The sequence below is a fragment of the Schistocerca gregaria genome, chromosome 2, assembly GCF_023897955.1.
Source record: "Schistocerca gregaria isolate iqSchGreg1 chromosome 2, iqSchGreg1.2, whole genome shotgun sequence".
NCBI classification, from domain to species: domain Eukaryota; kingdom Metazoa; phylum Arthropoda; class Insecta; order Orthoptera; family Acrididae; genus Schistocerca; species Schistocerca gregaria.
In genome coordinates this window covers 104,514,534-104,539,073 of record NC_064921.1, presented here as the reverse complement: position 1 = coordinate 104,539,073, position 24,540 = coordinate 104,514,534, and the positions used below count along the sequence as shown (strand labels likewise).

Here is a 24,540-nt window from a genome sequence, read left to right as displayed (position 1 = left end):
CTCATCCAATACTGCCAACTACACTTCACAAATACACATCGAGCGCTACTCTCACATACCCGCAAGGAAAGAAGCCATTGTGCTCAGAGGAAGAACACCTAAGAGATCGCTCAAAACTTAAATTATGAAACAGTATACAAATGTGTAAGTCCAGCTGCTTCGCGTGTCTGCAACGTGACCAACGCCCATTCATAGCTCTATAGGCGGCTATTGTTTTTGCCTACAACCATTTGCGTTTTGCAGTTGAAAGCAGTCAAAAGCGCTTCCAGGTGTCGCGGGCTTCCTTAAGTTGACTCGATTGTAGAACTGCCTTAGTAGTAAAGACTAAATGTATTAAAACTTCATGCTCGATGAGGCATTTTTTCACGCATCTAAATATTTATGAACTATGAATCGTACATGATTTATTTCTGTAGGTACATTTATTGGAATATGTTGATAATATCTGCAAAATATGTTGCGAATAGAGTTAGTAGCACAGAACTAATAAACTTAAACGTCATGCATGATGCGGCAGTTATTCACGCACCTTATTGTTTCTGACTTCGTATCTCTTGAACTATGAAAGGTACGTGGTTCTTACTCCGTCAGTGATTGTGGCGTGGCAGTAAGGGATATGTGTACTCCGTCTCGTTGAAATCGATCCTGTTTTTAAGGAGGAGATATGGAAAACAAACACACACACATCCTCTCTCTCTCTCTCTCTCTCTCTCTCTCTCTCACACACACACACACACACACACACACACACACAGACATTTTTGTAATGTGTGTAGATTAAGTGGTTTTCCCCTTTACAATATAATACTTCTTGCTTCCAGTCACAATTTTTTACCTCTTCTCTTCGCGGCGCCTCGCAGGAAATGCATCTTATCATCAAGTGTCTTTTTATGTAAGTTCCTTTATTTAACGTGCACTATGGAGTGTGTAATGGTGTATAACTTGAGTTAGTTTCTGCATAAGCGGATAACAAGAAATTTGTAAATAATACTTATAAATTCAACAGCATCTGTGGGGATACAGACGTAATTAATTACAAAATCACGCATGTGCGCTGTATAGAAAAATGACCAGAGTAATGCAGTAGCTTACACATCGAAAACATAATGTCTAAAAATGCCATCGTACACAATAAACACACCTTTTAACGGGAATTACTTCCCGAAATGTGTCGTGCAGAACAGTAATAAAAAAAATCGTCACTATCATCAAAAATTGTTATTTTACAGAAAACAAAACTTGTGATAATTGCTGACCACAATAGGATTTCTCTGATTATTTCAAATCTTTCTATATTTTTTGCACCTCGTAATTTTTTATGGTGATGGGTGACTCAGTGTTAAACAGCTGTGATTATTTGTGTAAAATTTAAAGAAACTCACCTATAAAGTAAAAAATTGGATTTTCTGGTGCAGTAAATTTCGGGAATGCAACTGCACAAACACTATTTCTTCTTCTTCCAATACTTCGGCCATCTTATTCCGTTGTTTAAACATGCTGGAACATCGGTGTATTGTTATTAGTTGCGCTAAAGAGGCGTCTTTGTAAGTTTATGAAAGAAAGTGCTGTATTCCATGGTTTATACAGACTGAAACCGTCATCTCTGCTAGCAAATCATGGAATCAGACATTGTCTTTAAAAAGTTCGTAAACACGTCGCTACAATACAACTAATAATGATACAAAAATGGTTCAAATGGCTCTGAGCACTATGGGACTCAACTGCTGTGGTTGCCCTAGTAGCCCCCTAGAACTAAGAACTACTTAAACCTAACTAACCTAAGGACATCACACACATCCATGCCCGAGGCAGGATTCGAACCTGCGACCGTAGCAGTCGCACTGTTCCGGACTGCCCGCCTAGAACCGCGAGACCACCGCGGCCGGCAATAATGATACATCGATATACAGTTCGAGCATGGTCGACCGCATACCCACAGATTCATTTTATGTGTGATCTTTGCTTCCGATCAAGTCTCTGGCCCTTGTGTATGTGCGGTTTACAACCACGGAGAGAGTAACGGAAGGAGCACTGTAGCTTGAATCTGTCGGCTCACCATGAAAACGGCCGAAAAGTATGCGGCGGAAATATTGGAAAAAGAAGAAATTTGAGCGGCTCCATTTCAGAAATTTAATGGATCAGTTATTGCGCTGAAAAAACACAAAGGCGCATATTGTATTTATTAATTTCAGTGTCTACCGACAGACCGACCTATTTGTGCCCAGTTTCCCTGGAAGCCTTATCTCTTAATTTTCATGTTCTAAATGGCTCGTCATGTTCATGGCGACAGTTCCAAAATTGCCACGGGAGGAAAACGCGACAATATATGAAGTTGACTTTTTTTGTCATCAGTCTCCTGACTGGTTCGATGCGGCTCACCACGATTTCCTCTCCTGTGCTAACCCCTCCTTCTCAGAGTAGCACTTGCAACCTACGTCCTCAATTATTTGCTGGATATATTCCAGTCTCTGTCTCTACAGTTTTTGCTCCCTACAGCTCCCTCTAGTACCATGGGAGTCATTCCCTCATGTACTAACAGATGTCCTGTCATCCTGTCCCTTCTCCTTATCAGTATTTTCCACATATTCCTATCCTCTCCAATTCTGCCTAGAACCTCCCCATTTCTTACCGTATCAGTCCACCTAATTTTCAACATGCCTCAGTAGCACCACATCTCAAATGCTTCGATTCTCTTCTGTTCCGGTTTTCGGACAGTCCATGTTTCACTATCATACAATGCTGTACTCCAGACGTACATTCTCAGAAACTTCTTCCTCAAATTAATGCCGATTGCTGATATTAGTAGATTTCTCTTGGCCAGGAATGCCTTTTTAGTCGTAGCTAGTCTGCTTTTGATGTCCTCCTTGCTCCGTCCGTCGTTGGTTATTTTACAGCCTAGGTATCAGAATTCCCTAACTTCATCTACTTCGTGACCATCAATCCTGATGTTAATTTTCTCACCGTTCTCATTTCTACTACTTCCCATTACCTTCGTCTTTCTTCGATTTACTCTCAGTCCATACTGTGTACTCATTAGACTGTCATTCCGTTCAGCAGGTCATTTAATGCTTCTTCACCTTCACTCAGGATAGAAATGTCATCAGCGAATCGTATCGTTGATATCCTTTCACCTAGAATTTTAATTCCACTCCTGAACCTTTCTTTTATTTCCATCATTGCTTCCTCGATGTACATATTGATCAGTAGGGGCGAAAGGCTACATCCTAATCTTACATCTTTTTTAATACGAGCACTTCGTTCTTGGTCGTCTTATTATTCCCTCTTGGCTGTTGTACATATTGTATATGACTCGTCTTTCCCTATAACTTACCACTACTTTTTTCAGAATTTCGCACATCTTGCACCATTTTACACTGTCGAACGCTTTTTCGAGGTCTACAAATCCTATGAGAGTGTCTTGATTTTTCTTTAGCCTTGCTTCCATTATTAGCCGTAACGTCAGAATTGCCCCTCTCGTGCCTTTACTGTTCCTAAAGCCAAACTCATCGTCATCTAGCGCATCCTCAATTTTCTTTTCCATTCTTCTGTATATTATTCTTGAAAACAACTTGGATGCATGAGCTGTTAAGCTGATTGTACGATAATTCTCGCACTAGTCAGCTCTTGCTGTCTTCGGAATTGTATGGATGATGCTTTTCCGAAAGTCAGATGGTATGTTGCCAGACTCATGCATTCTACACACCAACGTGAATAGTCGTTTTAGTTGCCACTTCCCCCAATTATTTTAGAAATTCTGATGGAATGTTATCCAACCCTTCTGCCTTATTTGACCTTAAGTCCTCCAAAGCTCTTTTAAATTCTAATTTTAATACTGGATCCCCTAAATCGACTCCTGTTTCTTCTTCTATCCCATCAGTCAAATCTTCCCACTCATAGAGGCTCTCTCTTCTGCATTTCACAGTGGAATTCCCGCTGCGCTCTTAATGTCACTACCCTTGCTTTTAATGTCACGGAAGACTGTTTAGACTTTACTGTATGCTGATTCTGTCATTGTATGTCTTTCTCTATGTCTTCACATTTTTGCTGCAACCATTTCGTCTTAGCTTCACTGCACTTCCAATTTATTTCATTCCTCAGCGACTTGTATTTCTGTATTCCTGAGTTTCCCGGAACATTTTTGTAGCTCCTCCTGTCATCAATCAACTCAAATATCTCTTCTGTTACCCACGGTTTCTTCGCAGATACTTTCTTTGTACTTGTGTATTTCTTTCTAACTTCTGTAACTACCCTTTTGAGAGATATCCATTTCTCTTCAGACTGTACCGCTTGCTGAGGTACTTTTTAATGCTGTATCTATAGCGTTAGAGAACTTCAAGTGCGTGTCGTCGTTCCTTAGTACTTCCTTATCCCACTTCTTTCCGTATTGATTCTTCCTGAATAATGTCTTAACCTTCGGACTACTCTTCACGACTACTTTATTGTGATCCGTGTCTATGTCTGCCCCTGGGTACGCCAATCCAGTACCTGATTTCGGAATCTCTGTCTGACCATGATCTAACTGAAATCTCCCCGTATCACCGGGCCTTTTCCAAGTACACCTTCTCCTCTTGTGATTCTTGAACAGGATATTCGCTATTACCAGCTGAAACGTGTTACAGATCTCAATTAGTCTTTCTCCTCTCTCATTCCTTGTCCCGAGTACATGTTCTCCTGTAACCTTTTCTTCTACTCCCTCCTCTAGAACTGCATTCCAGTCCCCTTAGATTTTCATCCCCCTTTACGTACTGTATTGTCCTTTCAATATCCTCAGACGCTTTCTCTATCTCTTCATCTTCAGCTTTCGACGTCGGCATGTATATCTGAACTATCGTTGTCTGTGTTGGTTTGCTGTCGATTCTGATAAGAACGACCCTAAACTGTGCCCTATCTTCCTATTCATAACGATTCTTACTTCGGTTACACCATCGAAAATATTAAAAAAATATATTACATCCCGAATCCCTAGCCGCATTTAAAAGATTGCACTCGGAGTTTTTGTAACCTTTTGCATTATTGGAACCTACGTTTTTCCTCCAGCACGGATTTCCATATGCGACGGATAGTAATGAAATACTTGGAGCCAACTTTAAATAAGCTAGCCTACAAGTGGGCAGCAGTACTTCTAGTGTTTACTATAATGGATACAATATCGGTATAGATATAACCCAGTGTTCAGAGCTCCCTATCAATCGATAGATTAATAGTGTAGATTCTTGAAAGCATCAGATAATGTTATTTCATTTTATTTCAGTTCTTGTAATATATCAGTTACCTTCTCTGAGATCCTATAGAGGTGCCAGCTGTGACCTGTGGCCTTACATTAAAATTTTTTTGTGTAAATAAAAATCCACTTTTTTGTACGTTTGGTAAAATTTTGAAGAATTCGCTCTTGTTATGTAGTGATTGTAAACATATGACTATAAATTTACTACTTATGAAATTTATGAAACCAGGTTGTAGCCTTAGAGAAGACGTAATATTTTTATCACAGATAACCGGTTAGTCTTCGATGTATTTCAAATTATTTAGAAATAGTTTGAGACTATATTAGATTTTTCCATATTTTTGCGTCCCCATCGTGGCGAAGGATACTTTCAGACTCAATCTGGTATATTTAAGTGTAGGTCCAGTCCCGTACTCTAATAAATCCTTTCATATTTTTGTGTAAGCAACGGGCACAGATAAAAACTTATTCCTATTGTGATCAAGTACAGTTTTAATGCTCAATTTGGTTGTGCCATGAGCGAAAGCCAGACTTTTAGGTACTCATGCCCGAGTGGTTTTACAACAGCGTTGAGGCCATTGATCTCACAAGACAATATTCGTGAAGGAAGAACGTGTGAAAACCAATGGGTCTGTCCTGGTATACGCATGCTTTGGTATCTCGAGGGAGAGCGTTCCATCCTTTTAACGCGTAACGCAGTGGTTCGGCCAGAAATTTTTTGAAGTCCTGGAGGAAAGCATTTAGGTTTCCATGAGGGAATAGATGTGTACGTAATGTCTAATGGTAACGTAGAAATGGATCATCACAAACAAACATAAATAAAAGCAAAAAGAGTAACCTAAAATTAATAGAGCTTCATGTTCTATTATTTTTTCTTTAAAATGATAACTTCCTCCTCCGTCTTCTAAGATACAGTGGAAGGTATTGAGATACGTATAAAGCATCTAATCAAAATTTTTCCGACACTTGTTAGTGAACATTGATATGGGCTGAGTCCACTCTTTGCTTTTATGAGGTCTTGAATTCTGCTGTGGACACTGTCAGTGAGGTATCTCAATGAATGTGGAGGAACGCCAGTTCAATTTTCCTCAATAGCCGAAACCGGAGAAGGTAGTAATGTTGGACGCTGGGTCCGGAGCGAAACCGACGTTCTGATTTATCCCAAAGGTGTTCCTCTGCGTTGAGGTCGGGACTCTGGGCAGACCAGTCCATTTCAGGAAAGTTCTTGCCCACGGACCACTGCCTGACAGGTGCCGCTTTACGACACGGTGCACTGACATTCTATACAGTCATCGTATCGGAGATGTTCCTCTACTATAAGCAGTATACAGTGGCATACAATGTGTTCCTGTCGATCCGTATTTACCGTTCTTTAAACGCAGTTAGGGGGTCCACGGACTATCCAAGAAAAACACCCCCCCCCCCTTTCGTAACACTATCACCTGCGTGTTTCACTGTTCATACGACGCATGCTGGCGAGTAACATTCTCAAGGCATTCGACAAACCCAGACACTTCCATTGGATTTTCTCAAGGTAAAGTGTGGATCACACTACAAATCACTCGTTTGCAGACATCCACCGCCCAGTGACGTCACTCTTTACAGCATCCCAAGTTCCGTATAGCAATGACCACAGAATTGTGAGGCTGTGACCACTGGCTCGATCACTGTATCCGATTCTCTCTCCCTACGCACAGCCGTTGTGCAGGTTGGACTTTAGCTAGCACTCCGAAATTCTGGAGAGACTCCTTCCGCCGATTTGATTCCATTTTTTAGTCTCTGTCTGCAACGCGCGTCGGTGCCTATCCACCAAACCATCAGATTTTCCTGATTTATGTTTAGCTGTGGTCGTTGCTTCGCGTTTCGACTCCACAGTCACGTCACTAGAAATCGCCTTGGGCAAGAGCGGTTGAAATGTCCCTGATATGTTTGTTACTCGGGTGGCATCTGATGACGGTCACCTGTTCACGTTCGAAAACGCTGAACTTCTTAAACGATCCGTTCTGATTTTACTTCTTTTGTACTGTCAACAGAATATTCCTCACCTCCTTTTATAATATGGGTCCGCCTCTCGTGACATCTAGAAGCCAATTCCGCATAATATATGGGTGTCCGGATACTTTTGATGAGATAGTGTAATACATTACGTAATCTGGCTTTCTTTTTAGAATTATTTTTATTCTTATGCTGTATCCCGCGGAGAGATCCCCAGGGGTGGGACTGACTTTTTGAAACAATAGACATGGTTACGTAGCTTAGGGTCGCAGGTGGGGGGCCATTGACCAGGGTGGGGGACCGTTTGAGAGTAATCGACGAAAAATATATTTTCGTAACTTTGTGTGATGTTCTAGAGCTCTAAAATGACAGAAATAAGTTTAGTGGTGTTGTTGCATAGTGGTTAGTATAGGGAACTGAATTGTAGGACGTGGAAGGTTCAACTCTTGTAAAATGTTTCAATTATTTTCATTTTTAAACAGTTATCGAAATTTATTTGATCACTATTTTAATCAATTAAATTTTCAAAAGCTTGAATCCTTTGTCACGTCATTTTTATCATTGTATTAACTTTTTCATTTACTGTTGTTTCTCTCCCTATCATTCTGTTTTCATCTGGAATCTTTCTGTATGTGATTTTAATTATTTTTCTGTATTAATTTTCGTTTAATTTCTTCCGAATGCTATCTTGTATTTTCGTCCGTGTTACTGCCTTCATTATTTCTGTTGCCCATTTTGCGCATTTATTCATAAGCTCTTCTTTCGTTTTAAGCCTTAATCTGTCTTATCCTAGTGCAACAGAAATCTTTGTTTTAAATTTTTGCATGATCATAACGAACCAAAAATTTTTACTTCTTATACATAATGAAAAATAAATTTTTGACATCACTGCACAGCCAATACAAATATTTTCTTCCGTCTTTTGTTTCTTAACCGACAGATCGACATTTTCAAACGTCTTAATATTGTGACAGATAAATAAAACTAATTAAAATCACGTGCATAAAGATTCCAAATGAAAATGAAATAGGAAGAAACAATGAGAACAAAATAAAACGGAAACACAATGGTTAAAATGACGAGCAAAAAGATACGAAATTTTAAAAGAATACATTAAAATCAACTATCTGAAAAAAATAATGATCTAAGTCGTTCCGATAAGTATTCAAAAATAAAAGAATTGAAACTCCTGGCGGGATTTGAACCTTCAGCCTTCTGCATGTCAGTCTCCTATCCTATCAACTACGTAACAACGCCACTAAATGTATTACTGTCAATCTTAGGGCTCTAGAACACCATGCAAAGTTACGGAATATTTATTCGTCGATTACTCGCGAACGAGGGCCTTTCAGAATTAATGACTGCAGGGTGAGATACCTGGGATCATAACTTACATCATCGAAAAGATGGTTTCAAAAAGACGATGCAGCCCCTGGCTATCTCTCCTTGTTAGTTAGTAATCTTAGATAACGTTTGTCAGAGTTCCATTATTTAGTCGCTCTTGTTCAACAGGACAGTTAAAAATCCCCAGCCGAATTGCATTATTTCCATAAATCCCTTGTAGCCAATGTGGGAGTTACTCGTTTAAAAAGGGCTATTGTTATTAGTTTGAATTATCCTATATCGATACTAGGAAGACGTTACAGACCAACTTTTCATCCTTCTAATTGATTCCAAATCTCATACCTATAGCATGTCTAAGTTACCATACAAGGATATGGATGTGACAAACGTTTTCGATTCGCTTTGAGCTATTAGTATTTAGTTTCTTAGAAATTTTATACATGATAAACAGTGCAGTTACAGTTTTGTGTTTAATATTTGTTTAAAATTTTTACCGTTTGCTTTCTGGAAATTAGATTTGAAGAGAGCTCCAGGTAAACAACTTCACATTATTACTTGCCACAATAAACTGAAACGTCAGAGTATATCTTTCTGTACTAGACTGATTTTTGACTTTAATTGACACACAGACTGACTTGAACTCCACTACTTACTTGATACTATTGAGAACTTGGAAAATCGGTGAGTGCTGAGTTTCGCTGATCAAAATTTTCAGGCGAGAACGAATATGGATAACAGTAATGGTTTAATTTTTCTGTTCAAAAATGGTTCAAGTGGCTCTGAGCGTTATGGGACTTAACTGCTGAGTTCATCAGTCCCCTAGGACTTAGAACTACTTAAACCTAAATAACCTAAGGACATCACTCATATCTATGCCCGAGGCAGGATTCGAACCTGCGACCGTAGCGGTCGCGCTGCTCCAGACTGTAACGCCTAGAACCGCTCGGCCACTCCGGCCGGCTTTTCTGTAAATTCCGTTGTACATGTGTGCATGGAAATCTCCTGAGCTGATCAAATCAATAACTTTGGATTAGGTGAAAGCAACAAACATTGATTCAGTGTAGTTTTTAATCACATTTTTTTTATTTCAACACAGTTAACAACAACAACATGAGATTAACATAAGAGTTTTGTACAAGTAAGCTGCAACAGAGAAAGACGGTTAACAAGTGTGAGGAGGGAGATAGAAGGTGAAATTCTTATAGTGGGAGTGGGTGATGCAGATGTTACCAATGCAGCGGCAGACTAACCGTGGTAAGGCAGAGGGTGGGGGGCGGGGGCGGGGTGGGCGGGAAGACGCGGAGGCTGCGGGGGCGGCGGCGCGGGGTGACCGACGCGCTTCACGACCGCCTGGAAGCCGTTGTGGTCGTCGGCCGTGTACTCCACGATGCGCGTCGTGCCGTCGGCGTCGACGAGCGAGTAGGCGCCGGTGACGCGGTCGCCGTCTCGCGACTCCCACTGCGTCTTGGCGTCGCCCGTGTGGCCGTCGCGCACCGCGTAGTCGAAGCGGTACTGGGGCGGCGCCACGTAGTCGTAGATGATCTCGTGCTGCGGGGGCGGCGGCGGCGGCGGGGGCGGCGCGTGGTGCAGCAGCCCGGCGCGGGCGGCGGCCACTGCGCACACCACGAGGACGACGACCGCGGCGGATTTCATGTCGGGGGAGGCGGAGGTGGCCGGTGAATGGTGTCGGCTACCGGTAGCGCACCGCCTTATATACGGAGGCCCGCACCTGACGCTGGGACCGCGGCGAAAGTGGGTAGCCGCTTAATGGGTGGCAGGCAATGGACCAGAGCGCCCAGCTGTGATCTGGCCATGAAAACGCTGGGTTCGTAATAACTGTATGGCACTTGCCTAAGTCGTGTCCTTTTCTTCTGAACTTCGTACTCAGTGGGAGAATGTGATATCTTGTAGGTAGGTTGCCGACTAACGTAATTTAAACAATCAATTGATTTTAAGCATGTAATTTTCTGACCTACAAGAAGTGTGTAGCTTGTCTGAACAGCTGCTCCGTTGGAAATGAGATGTCTGTCAACTGTGTGTCAGCGACCGCAACGTAATTAAGAATTTATAAGAGGCAGTCAAATGAAAATGACACATTTGGAAAAGGTTAGTAAACTGTTTATTATTTCATAAGTAATCTCCATAACTGTTAATACAGTTAGCCCACTGTGACACAAGAGAGTCAATGCCACCATGGAAGAAGCTTGCAGTTTCCTACAACCTCTGATTGTTCCCAGGCATGCACTTCTTCGGTTGAAGAAAATCTTCGTCCATGAATGTCAAATACCAGTCAAAAGGTAAGATCTCACAAAATATTTTTTATTCGAGACAACCGGTTTCAACAGTCTTAGTTATCATCTTCAGAGCTTAAGCATTTTTTTTTCTTGTAGTAAAACAAGTTCATTTTAAGGTGACCTCATCCACGAGATGTCAAATGCATAAAACTCAGCACTTTATACACGTTTGTCATCACTAAAATATTTAAAAACACACAGCAGCTTTTCCAAAAGGCCACGTAGATATACATACTGCTCACAGACACTTGTTACATGATACAAATACGGTACACAATAGAACATATGAGTATGTGCCCAGCATATGTAACCAGATGCGCTGTTGTGTATCGTATTTGTATCATGTAACAAGTATCTCTGAACAACATGCATACGGACATGGCCTTTTGGACAAGATACTGTGTATTTTAAAATATTTTAGTGATAACAAACGTTTATAAAGTGCTGAGTTTGATCCATTTGACATCTTGTACATGAGGTCAGCGTAAAATAAACATGTTTTACTACAAAAAAAAGTTGAAGCTCTTAAGACGATAAGTAAACTGTTGAAATCGGTTGTCTTGAATAAAAAATAATTTGTGTGATCTTGGATTTTGGATGGTATTTAACAATTAAAACAGATTGCTCTTCAGTATTCTCATAATAAGAAAATGCGATCAGTCCACTAATGTTTTTTTTCAGGGCTCAAAATATATCGAAATGACATAAGGAGAGATCGAGACTGTACGAAGGTTGTGTAAGGGCTTCCCAGCGGAACTTGTGCAGTGTATTCGGAACAAATGGACTGGACTGTTTGGGAGAAGAGACCAAACAGCGAGGTCATCGGTCTCATCGGATTACGGAAGGAGGGGGAAGGAAGTCGGCCGTGTCCTTTCAAAGAAACCATCGCATCATTTGCCTGGAGTGATTTAGGGAAATTACGGTAAACCTAAATCAGGATGGCCGGACGCGGGATTGAACCGACGTCCTCCCGAATTATTCGGAACAACCTTGGCGACATCTGGGCGAGCATTATCTTGCAACAGAATGTTGCTGTCCCTCAGCAATCCTGGGTGTTTGGACTTGATGGTGCACTTCAATTTTTGGAATGTGCCGGTGACCCACTGTGCGTTAATTGTGGGGCCGTGTTCTAGAAAGTCAATGAACAGTGGACCAACGTAATCAAAGGAAAAGGTCATCATGACTTTCATGGAGCTTGCGTGTCTGATATTTCGACTACGGTGCAGAAGTTTCGCTGGGAAGCCCCTTTCACTTCCTCCATGCAGTTCCGATATCTCCCGACGCGATTTCCATGTTTTTGGAACCCTGAAGACAGACATTCATAGCTGTCGATATGCCTCGGTCGGAGAGGTCATCACCGGGGTACAATCATGGCTGCATAGGGAACCGCTAACATTTTTCTATGTTAAGTCTTGATCGTCTTGTCTCGTAGATCGACAGCAGTGTATTAACAGATATGACCACTACTTTAGAAATAATAAACTGTTTATTTACATTTTTTCCCTTCTGTCTACCTTTCATCTGATTGCCCCTTATAGAACAGAATGATGCCCTGACATCGTAGTTTTTCGCAGCAGTATCCATGTACAAATTTTTTTCGGTGTCCGGACCATGTCAGATCGGAGTTAAAACTCGATCCTTCGAAGATTAATACCATTTTATTTATTAGCAATGTCGTCTCCTGAAGAGAAAGACAGTGTTAATCTTCGAAAGTTCGAAATTTAGCACCGATTTGACGCAAAATGTTCTTCTCCACGCCAGTCTGCTTGGATTCCGAAAACATCGATCACATGAATTCCACCGGTCTCCATTCACATGACATCGTGAAAGCCATGGACCAATGCCTTGACCTCTAAAATGAAGTTGACTCAGTACGACACCAAAGCTCATTGATGATAACACTGGGTGAGAAATGAGACTTGTGACTGGATTGAGAATTTCTTGACTCACTGAAACACACCCAAAGTTATCTGAAGATTGGAAACTCTCTTTAAATGTTCAGTAAAGTAATATTGACCACAAGACAAGCTGCGTAAAAGTAGGATAATATCAGTGAGTCACGACTGGAATCACTTAAATCACATAAATACCAGCATGGAACATTTTGTAATGATATTAAATACAATGATTACATAGACTCAGCTGGAGGTAAAAGGGGTTCTGAGCACATGTTTTTCACCACTTCTGGACAGTGAAAACAACAGTTCACTTGTTGTTCAAGCTATATTTATTTACTCGTTTTAGTTACAGCCCATCATCTGAATATCAGTTTAAGAGCATAAAGTGCAGCATTGTGCCACATGATTTATATCTTAACACAGATGCTCAATGTTAAAATTGAAATCATGTAACACCATGCTGTGTATCGTTTTATGTTTTACTAGCTGAGTACCCGGCGTTGCCTCTGTTCGTATTCCAAACTTCTGTTTATCAATTTCCTGCTTCCCCCTGTCCATCTCCCGCCCGCCCCCCACTCTCTGTACATCTCCTCCTGCCCTTCTCTCTGTCCTTCCGCTCTTACCATCTCTGTCCATCTCCTCCAACGTCCTCTGTCCACACATCTCATCCGTTTTCCTTTTTCTGCCAATTCCCTTCCCCCACTCCTTTTCTACGTCGTCTTTCTTCTATGTCCATCTCCTCCTTCCCCCTCTCTGCCCATCCTCACTTCCAACTTTTTCTCTCCACGTTATCGGCCCTATCCTAATAGCGGGCTGCTAGTACTTACCTCCACAATATTCCTTCCCAAATAGTATTAATAAGTGTACCGAATTTGGCAGGAACCGATCCAGGGCTTCAGGTGAACCCTTTTACTTTGGCAGAATATACGCATGTGAGATATATTTCACATAATTTATCATATTTCACACATATTTGTACACATGTTTCACCTGTTCCCGTAGCGAATTTCGCCCTGCTGTTTGGTTTTCATGCAACTGAATCTTTACTACATCATATCTTCTGAACAATGTGTCGTACAAAGACATAATTTTTCAGGTATATTCCGTGGCACACTTGGATACCATCTGCGAAACGTGTTGCGCATAGAGCTTGGAGTAAATACATGATAAATTAAAGCATCACATATAATGCTCCAGTTCTCCAAGCGTTTTAGAGTTCATTACGTCTTATATTCTGAACTACGTGCCTTACAATGATGTAATTTTGTAGGTAAGTTCAGAGGTTTATGTGAGTACTGTCTGCGAATTTTGTTGTTAGCAGAGTTATTAGCAAATAAATAACAAATTTATATTTTATGGATGAAGCGGCAGTTTTTCACTCATCTCCCGAACTATGTGTAGCACAGTGATGTTGTTTTTCACATACATTCATTGGTATACGTGAACACTGTCTACAAAATCAGTCACACAAATACAGATCGCAGTAAAGACGTATTAAATTAAAACACAAGCTAGGCAGTGTTCTGCATGAACAGCGAAAATATACACTCCTGGAAATTGAAATAAGAACACCGTGAATTCATTGTCCCAGGAAGGGGAAACTTTATTGACACATTCCTGGGGTCAGATACATCACATGATCACACTGACAGAACCACAGGCACATAGACACATGCAACAGAGCATGCACAATGTCGGCACTAGTACAGTGTATATCCACCTTTCGCAGCAATGCAGGCTGCTATTCTCCCATGGAGACGATCGTAGCGATGCTGGATGTAGTCCTGTGGAAAGGCTCGCCATGCCATTTCCACCTGGCGCCTCAGTTGGACCAGCGTTCATGCTGGACGTGCAGACCGCGTGAGACGACGCTTCATCCAGTCCCAAACATGCTCAATGGGGGACAGATCCGGAGATCTTGCTGGCCAGGGTAGTTGACTTACACCTTCCAGAGCATGTTGGGTGGCACGGGATACATGCGGACGTGCACTGTCCTGTTGGAACAGCAAGTTCCCTTGCCGGTCTAGGAATGGTAGGACGATGACGGTTTGGATGTACCGTGCACTATTCAGTGTCCCCTCGACGATCACCAGAGGTGTACGGCCAGTGTAGGAGATCGCTCCCCACACCATGATGCCAGGTGTTGGCCCTGTGTGCCTCGGTCGTATGCAGTCCTGATTGTGGCGCTCACCTGCACGGCGCCAAACACGCATACTACCATCATTGGCACCAAGGCAGAAGCGACTCTCATCGCTGAAGACGACACGTCTCCATTCGTCCCTCCATTCACGCCTGTCGCGACACCACTGGAGGCGGGCTGCACGATGTTGGGGCGTGAGCGGAAGACGGCCTAACGGTGTGCGGGACCGTAGCCCAGCTTCATGGAGACGATTGCGAATGGTCCTCGCCGATACCCCAGGAGCAATAGTGTCCCTAATTTGCTGGGAAGTGGCGGTGCGGTCCCCTACGGCACTGCGTAGGATCCTACGGTCTTGGCGTGCATCCGTGCATCGCTGCGGTCCGGTCCCAGGTCGACGGGCACGTGCACCTTCCGCCGACCACTGGCGACAACATCGATGTACTGTGGAGACCTCACGCCCCACGTGTTGAGCAATTCGGCGGTACGTCCACCCGGCCTGCCGCATGCTCACTATACGCCCTCGCTCAAAGTCCGTCAACTGCACATACGGTTCACGTCCACGCTGTCGCGGCATGCTACCAGTGTTAAAGACTACGATGGAGCTCCATATGCCACGGCAAACTGGCTGACACTGACGGCGGCGGTGCACAAATGCTGCGCAGCTAGCGCCATTCGACGGCCAACACCGCGGTTCCTGGTGTGTCCGCTGTGCCGTGCGTGTGATCATTGCTTGTACAGCCCTCTCGCAGTGTCCGGAGCAAGTATGGTGGATCTGACACACCGGTGTCAATGTGTTCTTTTTTCCATTTCCAGGAGTGTATTAAACGCAAAGTTTTTTCCTTTCATCGTTTTGCGGGGGTTCTCAGCGAGAAAAAGTTTCGTAAATGTTTGAAATCATGCGTTAAGTTTTTTGCAATTCACAAAGTTCGCAAATACTGGACGATAAAGTCTGGATATTTGCGTGTCCTGGCTACACTACTTTCTCATTCCCACCCCCAACACTTTGATATGTTGGTGGTTCTTACCTCCACAGCGATCCTTTCGAGACAGTAAATGATATGTGTATTATGTTTGATTGAAACTGGTGCCCTGGTTTAGGAGGAGACGTGGAAGATACATGCATACATTCACACATACAAATACACTGAGATGACATGTCGTGGGACAGCGATGCGTACACATAAAGACGGCGGTAGTATCGCGTACACGAGGTATAGGAGGGCAGTACACTGCCGGAGCTACATTTGTGTTTACGTCATTCATGAGAAAACATTTCCTACGAGATTATGACCGAACGATGGGAATTAACAGCCTTTGATTGCGGGGTGGTAGTTGGAGCTATACGTATAGGACATTCCATTTCGTAAATCGTTAGGTAATTTAATATTCTGAGATCCGAAGTGTGAAGAGTGTACCGAGAAAACCAAATTTTAGGCATAACCACTCACCACGGACAACGCAGTGGCCGACGGCCGTCACTTAACGACCGAGAGCAGCGGCGTTTGGATAGGATTATCTGTGCTAACAAACAAGCAGGAACTGCGTGAAATAATCACAGAATTCAATGTGGGACGTACGACAAACGTATCCGTTAAAACAATGCGGCGAAATATGTTATTAACGGACTATGGTAGCAGACGACCGACGTAAATGACGTAGCTAACAGTAAGACATCGCCAGCAGCCCAATATCGTTTGGACCCTAGACGACTGGAAAGCCGGGGGGTCTTCAGGTGAGTCCCGATTTCAATTGGTAAGAGCTGATGGTAGGGTTCGAATGTGGTGCACAACCCACAAAGCCATGAATCCAAGCTGCCATCAAGGCACTGTGCAAGATGGTGGTGGCTCCATAATGATGTGGGCTGAGTTTACATAGAATGGACTGGGTCATCTTGTCCAACTGAACCGATCATTGAATGGAAATTATTATGTGCGACTACTTGGAGACCATTTGCAGCCATTCATGGACTTCATGTCCTCAAACAACTATGGAATTTTTATGGATGACAATGTGCCATGTCACCGGGCCACAGTTGTTTGTGATTTGTTTGAAGAACATTCTGGACAGTTACAGCGAATGATTTGCCCCCCCCCCCCCTAGTCGCCCGATATGTATCCCATCCAACATTTACGGGGCGTAATTGAGAGGTCAGGCAGCACTTTCGCAATTATGGATAAATGTAGAGGCAGCATTGCTCAATATTTCATCAGGGGACGTCCACCGACTTGTTGAGGCCATGCCACTTTGAGATGCTGAACTACGCCAGGGAAGATGTCACTCACGATATAAGGATATATCCAGTGACTTTTGGCACCACACATTATGGATACTGACGATGGCCTGTGCACGAAAACAGAAAATAAATATTAGCTGTCAAAAATTGGTGGAAAATTTGTGCACGACCTTATGTAGGAACATAGACGTCAGGTAAAGCAGGTAGCGTTGATAGGACACTGGAAAAATGCATTCAGTGTGCATAGTAGATCGCTTACGAAACTCTTGTGTGGCCCCTCCTCGAAAATGTTCAAAGTATGTGGAGTCCATACCTGTCTTGACTAACAAGGGATATTGGGTGTTCACAAAGGAGAGCAACACGTACGCTGACATGTTTGTTAAATACATGGGAGAGTGTCACGAAGGTGCTGAAAAACCTCAAGTGTTAGCCACTCGAAGATATACGCCAATTATTCTGCGAAAGCCTACTTACAAGGTTTCAAGAGGCAGCATTGAGTAAGTGAAATACTACAAATATCACTCCCTCAGGAAGCGCAAAGACATGCCTAGACTAATTATAGCAACAAAGAGACATTTAAGTAGTAATTCTTCCTGCACTAGCCATTAGAATGGAAGAGGAAAGAGCCACAATAAGTCGTACAGTGGGCTGTATACCCTGCTATACATTTCACCATGGTTTGCAGTGTACAGCTGTAGAGGTGGACATTAGAAGAGGACCACTGTTAATGCTGGTGATACAAGAAAAATGTTAATGTTTATCGTACTGAGTCGGGCCATGATAACCATACGGATTTACATCTTGACAGCCGAAACACACCACCAGCCTTTGCTGTTTGCACACTCTTCGCAGCATTTATTAAGAAGAATGTTGCACCCAGAATGTTACCCTGGAGTGACAGTGACTGGTTGATGGAATCTGAGATAAAAACGAGAGCATCATTCGCTAAGCATACTCGCATGCGATGGGCATTCAGTATTAATTAAGCAGACAAACTGATGCACAAATGAAACAGCTTGTAGGACGGATTTTGTACTTTCATGAGTGTAGGTTGGCATCACTGGGATGAGCTGACAACAACTGACGGATAAAAATTGTTTGCTTATAACCTCAACGCCTTGCATTTAACGATGGCATGTCCGCCTGAAATTTCCACATTAGTTCAACAACGTTCAGCGATCTGTTTCTTACTTTCTCAAGGATAGAACCAGCTAAAATCTTTTCTCGAACGATTTTACAGCATGGTAAATGTTGTACGAAACGCGGAAATTTTTATAAGAAGGTAGAACATTTCAAAAAACGAGCGAACCTCAGTGACTTACGAACAACGTCCTGGGCGACCAGTTGAAGAGTCAACTAGTTTGCTTCAAACACGCACTGACCATATTATTCGTGAAAACTGTGGTATTACAGTAGAACGTGTAAGAAAAACATTTGCAGTAAGTGTTGGCACAATTCAAAACGTTGTTAGTGACAAGCTCAAGTACTACAAAGCAAATCAAGATGGGTCCCGAAAAAGTTATCACAACAACCCAAGGAAACAAGACTCAAAGTATAGACAGCTTGAAAGAATGCTATGTAAGGGAAGGTGACACTTTCGTAAACAAGGTTTTAACACGTGATGAAACTTGGGGGTCACCATTATAAACCGAAGCTCAGAAACAACGAGGAAGTCAAATAATTTGTGGGAAAGTGCCTCCAAAAAAAAAAAAAAAAGACTTATTTGCGTCAGGTATGAAAAAGCCCTAGTTCATCGTTAGAACGAGTATATTAATATTGATGGGGATTATCTCGAGAAGTAATAAAAATATCATTTTGTAAAAATACACATTTTTTTTTCAGCGTCAGTTTCCCTCTTCAGTTATTGAATGTCCCTTGTACATCAGCTATACTGCACAAACTACATTTAGATGAATGTTGAGACGTCCTTTTGTCATCAGTACGATTTGACCTCATTTTGTTTCCACTTGTGGGTGGAGTGCAAGTAGACCGAATGTCAGTAAGACTCTAAATTTCTATAATTTTTGCGTCATAATCGTTCCGTGGCAGTTTTGTGGAAGAAATGCTGTTACGGTCTTCTGGGAAAATTTTTTAACGGTAAATCTGTTCTTGATGTACAAAGCCTATCCTGTACCTTACACCGTTATAATTCAACTAGCATCTCGGTCATGCTATCGCGCTTAGCAAAAGGACATGAGACGAAATGAGGCTCTCTTCTTTGGATCTTGTTTAAGTCTTCTATAACTCATATTTCATGAGGGTAGAATGATGCTTTTGTAAGTTCTCTCTTGTTGTGTAATTTATATTTCCGCGAGATTTGTTCAATGAATATCAACCTAATATCTGCTTTCCCTTCAAATAATTTTATTATTTTAAGGAGGCGAAGATTTCCAGCGTCTAATAAAAGATCAAGAATCTTGATTTGCATAATGGCTGTGTGTCACTTTGTTGCAAACGGCCACTTTTAGCCAGACAATAATCATGAGGTATCTACTAGGGGAGGTCAATAAGTATCACCAATTTTTCTCTAATTGTCTTTAAGTTGACTATCCGCTAGATGGCAGCGTTGACTTCGCCTGTGGAGTGGTGCAACGTTTAGTCTGCTTTGCGCCGTTGCGACGTAAACATGGCCGCAGCACTCCGTTTGCACCATTGAAGAATAGCGTTCCGTAATTCGTTTTTTATGGTGTGAAGGTGTACCGGGGGCATAATAGATTCACAGACGACTTTCAGCACAATACAGAGACAATGTTTCGCCACAGCAAAGTGTTTACCAGTGCACTGAGGGTTGGGTTGTTTGGGGACAAGAGACCAAACAGCGAGGTCATCGGTCTCATCGGATTAGGGAAGGACGGGAAAGCAAGTCAGCCGTGCCCTTTCAAAGGAACCATCCTGGCATTTGCCTGTAGCGATTTAGGGAAATCACGGAAAACCTAAATCAGGATGGCCGGACGAGGGACTGAACCGCCGTCCTCCCGATTGCGAGTCCAGTGTGCTAACCACTGCGCCACCTCGCTCGGTACCAGTGGACTGAACAGTTCAGAAGTGGTGGAACGAGCGTGAAGAATGAGGAAAGAGTGGGAAGTTCAGCTACATTCACAACTGGTGCCAGTACGGAGCAAGTCCGTGGCTTGATTCTGAATAACAGACGAGTGATTGTGATCGATGTGGTAAGCCATACAGAAAGTAGTCATGGTTCTGGGCATGAAATCAAGCATAACGAGCTCAACTTTCACAAAGTCTGTGTGAGATGGGTTCCAAAGCAACTCAATGAAGAGCACAAGCGCCTACTGAACCGTCGTGCTAACGAGGGTGAAACGTTTCTGAAACAAATCGTCAATGGAGATGATACATGGATTCAGCACTTCGAACCAGAGAGCAAACGCCAGATCATAGAATCGAACTACCCTGGATCCACAGTCAAAAAGAAATTCAGTATCAACTTTGTGCTGCAAAGTCACGTTTTCAGTTTTTTGGGACTCAAAAGGACCGGTTGTGGAATATTACTTGGAAAAAGCGTCAACAGTAAACGTTACAGTGGCAAGCTGTTCGACGAAACTAAGCCTGCAATTTGCAGTAATTGGAGGGCACAGAAGCCGTTAGTCGCAATGCATTCTTTTGTTAGGTGACAATGTGCGTCCACATATCGCAACCCACACCGCTCTGAACTCTTCAGACGCCGCGTTTCGGGAAGCTGGAGCATCCTAAATCCATCCCGACCGTGGCCCGTTGGTTTAACATCTGTCTGGTCCACTTAAAGACGCTTTAAGAGGTCATTGGTTCAGCTCCGATCAACAGGTGAAGGAAGCGGGGCATACAAGACTTGGTGCGCAACGAACCCCTTTTTTGCAGAGGATATCGGAAAGCTTGTGCATCGGTGAAACAAGTGCGTTGAAAACCAGGGTGACTAAGCTGAAAGATAATGTCAGTCAAAATTGTGTATTCTTGTTACAATAAATTATAAAAGTTGATTGCAAATACACTCCTGGAAATTGAAATAAGAACACCGTGAATTCATTGTCCCATGAAGGGGAAACTTTATTGACACATTCCTGGGGTCAGATACATCACATGATCACACTGACAGAACCACAGGCACATAGACACAGGCAACAGAACATGCACAATGTAGGCACTAGTACAGTGTATATCCACCTTTCGCAGCAATGCAGGCTGCTATTCTCCCATGGAGACGATCGTAGAGATGCTGGATGTAGTCCTGTGGAACGGCTTGCCATGCCATTTCCACCTGGCGCCTCAGTTGGACCAGCGTTCGTGCTGGACGTGCAGACCGCGTGAGACGACGCTTCATCCAGTCCCAAACATGCTCAATGGGGGACAGATCCGGAGATCTTGCAGGCCAGGGTAGTTGACTTACACATTCTAGAGCACGTTGGGTGGCACGGGATACATGCGGACGTGCACTGTCCTGTTGGAACAGCAAGTTCCCTTGCCGGTCTAGGAATGGTAGAACGATGGGTTCGATGACGGTTTGGATGTACCGTGCACTATTCAGTGTCCCCTCGACGATCACCGGAGGTGTAGGAGATCGCTCCCCACACCATGATGCCGGGTGTTGGCCCTGTGTGCCTCGGTCGTATGCAGTCCTGATTGTGGCGCTCACCTGCACGGCGCCAAACACGCATACTACCATCATTGGCACCAAGGCAGAAGCGACTCTCATCGCTGAAGACGACACGTCTCCATTCGTCCCTCCATTCACGCCTGTCGCGACACCACTGGAGGCGGGCTGCACGATGTTGGGGCGTGAGCGGAAGACGGCCTAACGATGTGCGGGACCGTAGCCCAGCTTCATGGAGACGGTTGCGAATGGTCCTCGCCGATACCCCAGGAGCAACAGTGTCCCTAATTTGCTGGGAAGTGGCGGTGTGGTCCCCTACGGCACTGCGTGGGATCCTACGGTCTTGGCGTGCATCCGTGTGTCGCTGCGGTCCGGTCCCAGGTCGACGGGCACGTGCACCTTCCGCCGACCACTGGCGACAACATCGATGTACTGTGGAGACCTCACGCCCCACGTGTTGAGCAATTCGGCGGTACGTCCACCCGGCCTGCCGCAAGCCCACTATACGCCCTCGCTCAAAGTCCGTCAACTGCACATACGGTTCACGTCCACGCTGTCGCGGCATGCTACCAGTGTTAAAGACTGCGATGGAGCTCCGTATGCCACGGCAAACTGGCTGACACTGACGGCGGCGGTGCACAAATGCTGCGCAGCTAGCGCCATTCGACGGCCAACACCGCGGTCCCTGGTGTGTCCGCTGTGCCGTGCGTGTGATCATTGCTTGTACAGCCCTCTCGCAGTGTCCGGAGCAAGTATGGTGGGTCTGACACACCGGTGTCAATGTGTTCTTTTTTCCATTTCCAGGAGTGTACTTATTGACCTACCCTCCTACATACAAAGAAAAATTCCGTTCCTAGTCGAAGTGATAACAAACAAAAACAAACGTCATATATTCTTACAATATTCGTCACATAATGATACAAAACGACATCAGTTACAGGATACGTGACAGATCAGGCAAAGCTGTGTCTAGATCAATCCTGAAAACTAATAGCATCAAAACTACAGGTTGCAGGAAAGTATGAAACTCACACATGCGATAACGAGTTAACGGAGCTCACATAACCAACTGGAGGTAGCATATGTTCCCTTATCACAAAAATTGTGTCCAAGATTATACTGTGCCCACGTTTTGGAGTTTGTTCGAATATTTAAACTTTCAGGATGATATTGTTCACCATGTGCTTGTTGTCAACTTTGACACAGTAATATTTTATCTGTTAGAATGATGGAATGAGTATCACGCTTCTTAATTTATAAGTGATTCTGACTTCGTCATTGGTATCTTGAGATCAGACATTTGCCACTTAATTGTTGGTTCAAGATACTGCATTTGTTTAATACACTGCCTGACAAAGAAAGTAAAGCATCCAGAAGGCATGGGGGATGTCAGTGTAACTTTGCACACGTACTCACCCTCGGTGGGTATCAGAATTATTAGAGCTGTAGTTCTTTGTGACAGGTTGTAATGACATATCAGTATTTTTTCTTGTCCTAGTAAAATTACTTTTACCAACTATAATGGATTAATTATACAGTGAAACATTAATGACAAAGAAAGGAGGCTTACTTATAAAATATGAATCCATAGTGTTTGAAAATCTGGAGGAAAGGGTTTATTCTTTACACTTCAAGTTCCATACGACCAAATTGAAAGGGAAATCTCCAAGGTCATAGAACGCGTCAGTACATGAAATTGCAGCATAAAAGTAAGATAAAAACAAAATGTTTATGAACCCAAAAAAGTCAATCCATAAGTAAGTAAACGCTATCAAAATGGTTGAAATGGCTCTGAGCACTATGAGACTCAACTTCTGAGGTTATTAGTCCCCTAGAACTTAGAACTAGTTAAACCTAACTAACCTAATGGCATCACACACATCCATGCCCGAGGCAGGATTCGAACCTGCGACCGTAGCGGTCTCGTGGTTCCAGACTGCAGCGCCTAGAACCGCACGGCCACTACGGCCGGCTTAAACGCAATCAGCAAAACAAGAAGAATCAGCTTAATTTTTCAAGGAAGTCCTTGCCAGAATAGAAGAAGTGACCCATGAGGAGACTCTTCAGTTTCCATTTGAAATCGTGTGGATTACTGCTAATATTTTTGAATTCGAGAGGTAGCTTATTGAAAATGGATGCAGCAGTATACTGCACACCTTTCTACACAAGAGCCAAGGAAGTCCGATCCAAATGCAGGTTTGATTTCTGCCGAGTATTAACTGAGTGAAAGCTGCTTATTCTTGGGAATAAGCTGATACTGTTAACAAGAAATACAGTAAGGACGATATATATTGAGAGACCAATGCCAAAATACCCAGACTCGTGAACAGGGGCGACAAGAGATTGGTGAACTTACACCACTTATTGCCCGAACCGTCCATTTCTGATCCAAAAATATCCTTTTAGAATAAATTACAACTGATTTGTGATGTTACCTCTGTCTTTTGCTTGTCTTTTGTCTTCTCTCGTTTCCTCCTCCTGGCCTTGTACTGTTCAGACGCACATAAAAATGTAACTTTCTTTAAGTGAAACTGATCAATCATTTTTTGTTCAAACCTTATGTTATGGTCTTTCTTTATGCCAATGTCGCCCTTTATATGTTACTAACAGGTTTTGTAACGAAATCGGATGAATGTTGCTGTATGAAGCATAGCCGCCATTATGGCCATCTTACCGAGATAGCTACGAACTGTAGTAACTGCTTAGAACCTTCATATCATTTGATTTTAAAAAGTACGACTGCCTAGTGCTAATCAAATTAGCGCACTTGAGCTATTCCGAATCTTCACGGTCGCGTAAATATGGAGCCAAGCCAGTTGTTCCGAGAGAA

At 43.1% G+C, this 24,540-nt stretch overlaps 1 protein-coding gene across 1 annotated transcript in view; it reads right to left on the bottom strand.

Moving 5' to 3' along the window:
• Nucleotides 1–9,624: 9,624 nt before the first annotated feature.
• Nucleotides 9,625–24,540, bottom strand: part of LOC126335662 (inactive histone-lysine N-methyltransferase 2E-like) — a 44,399-nt gene continuing 29,483 nt past the window's right edge. The window contains exons 3-4 of the mRNA XM_049999117.1: nt 23,127–23,226; nt 9,625–10,253 (exon numbers count right to left, since the gene is read on the bottom strand). Of these exons, the coding sequence (XP_049855074.1) occupies nt 9,809–10,253; nt 23,127–23,226 (545 nt within the window). The 3' untranslated portion in view covers nt 9,625–9,808. The remainder of the gene's footprint in view (nt 10,254–23,126; nt 23,227–24,540) is intronic.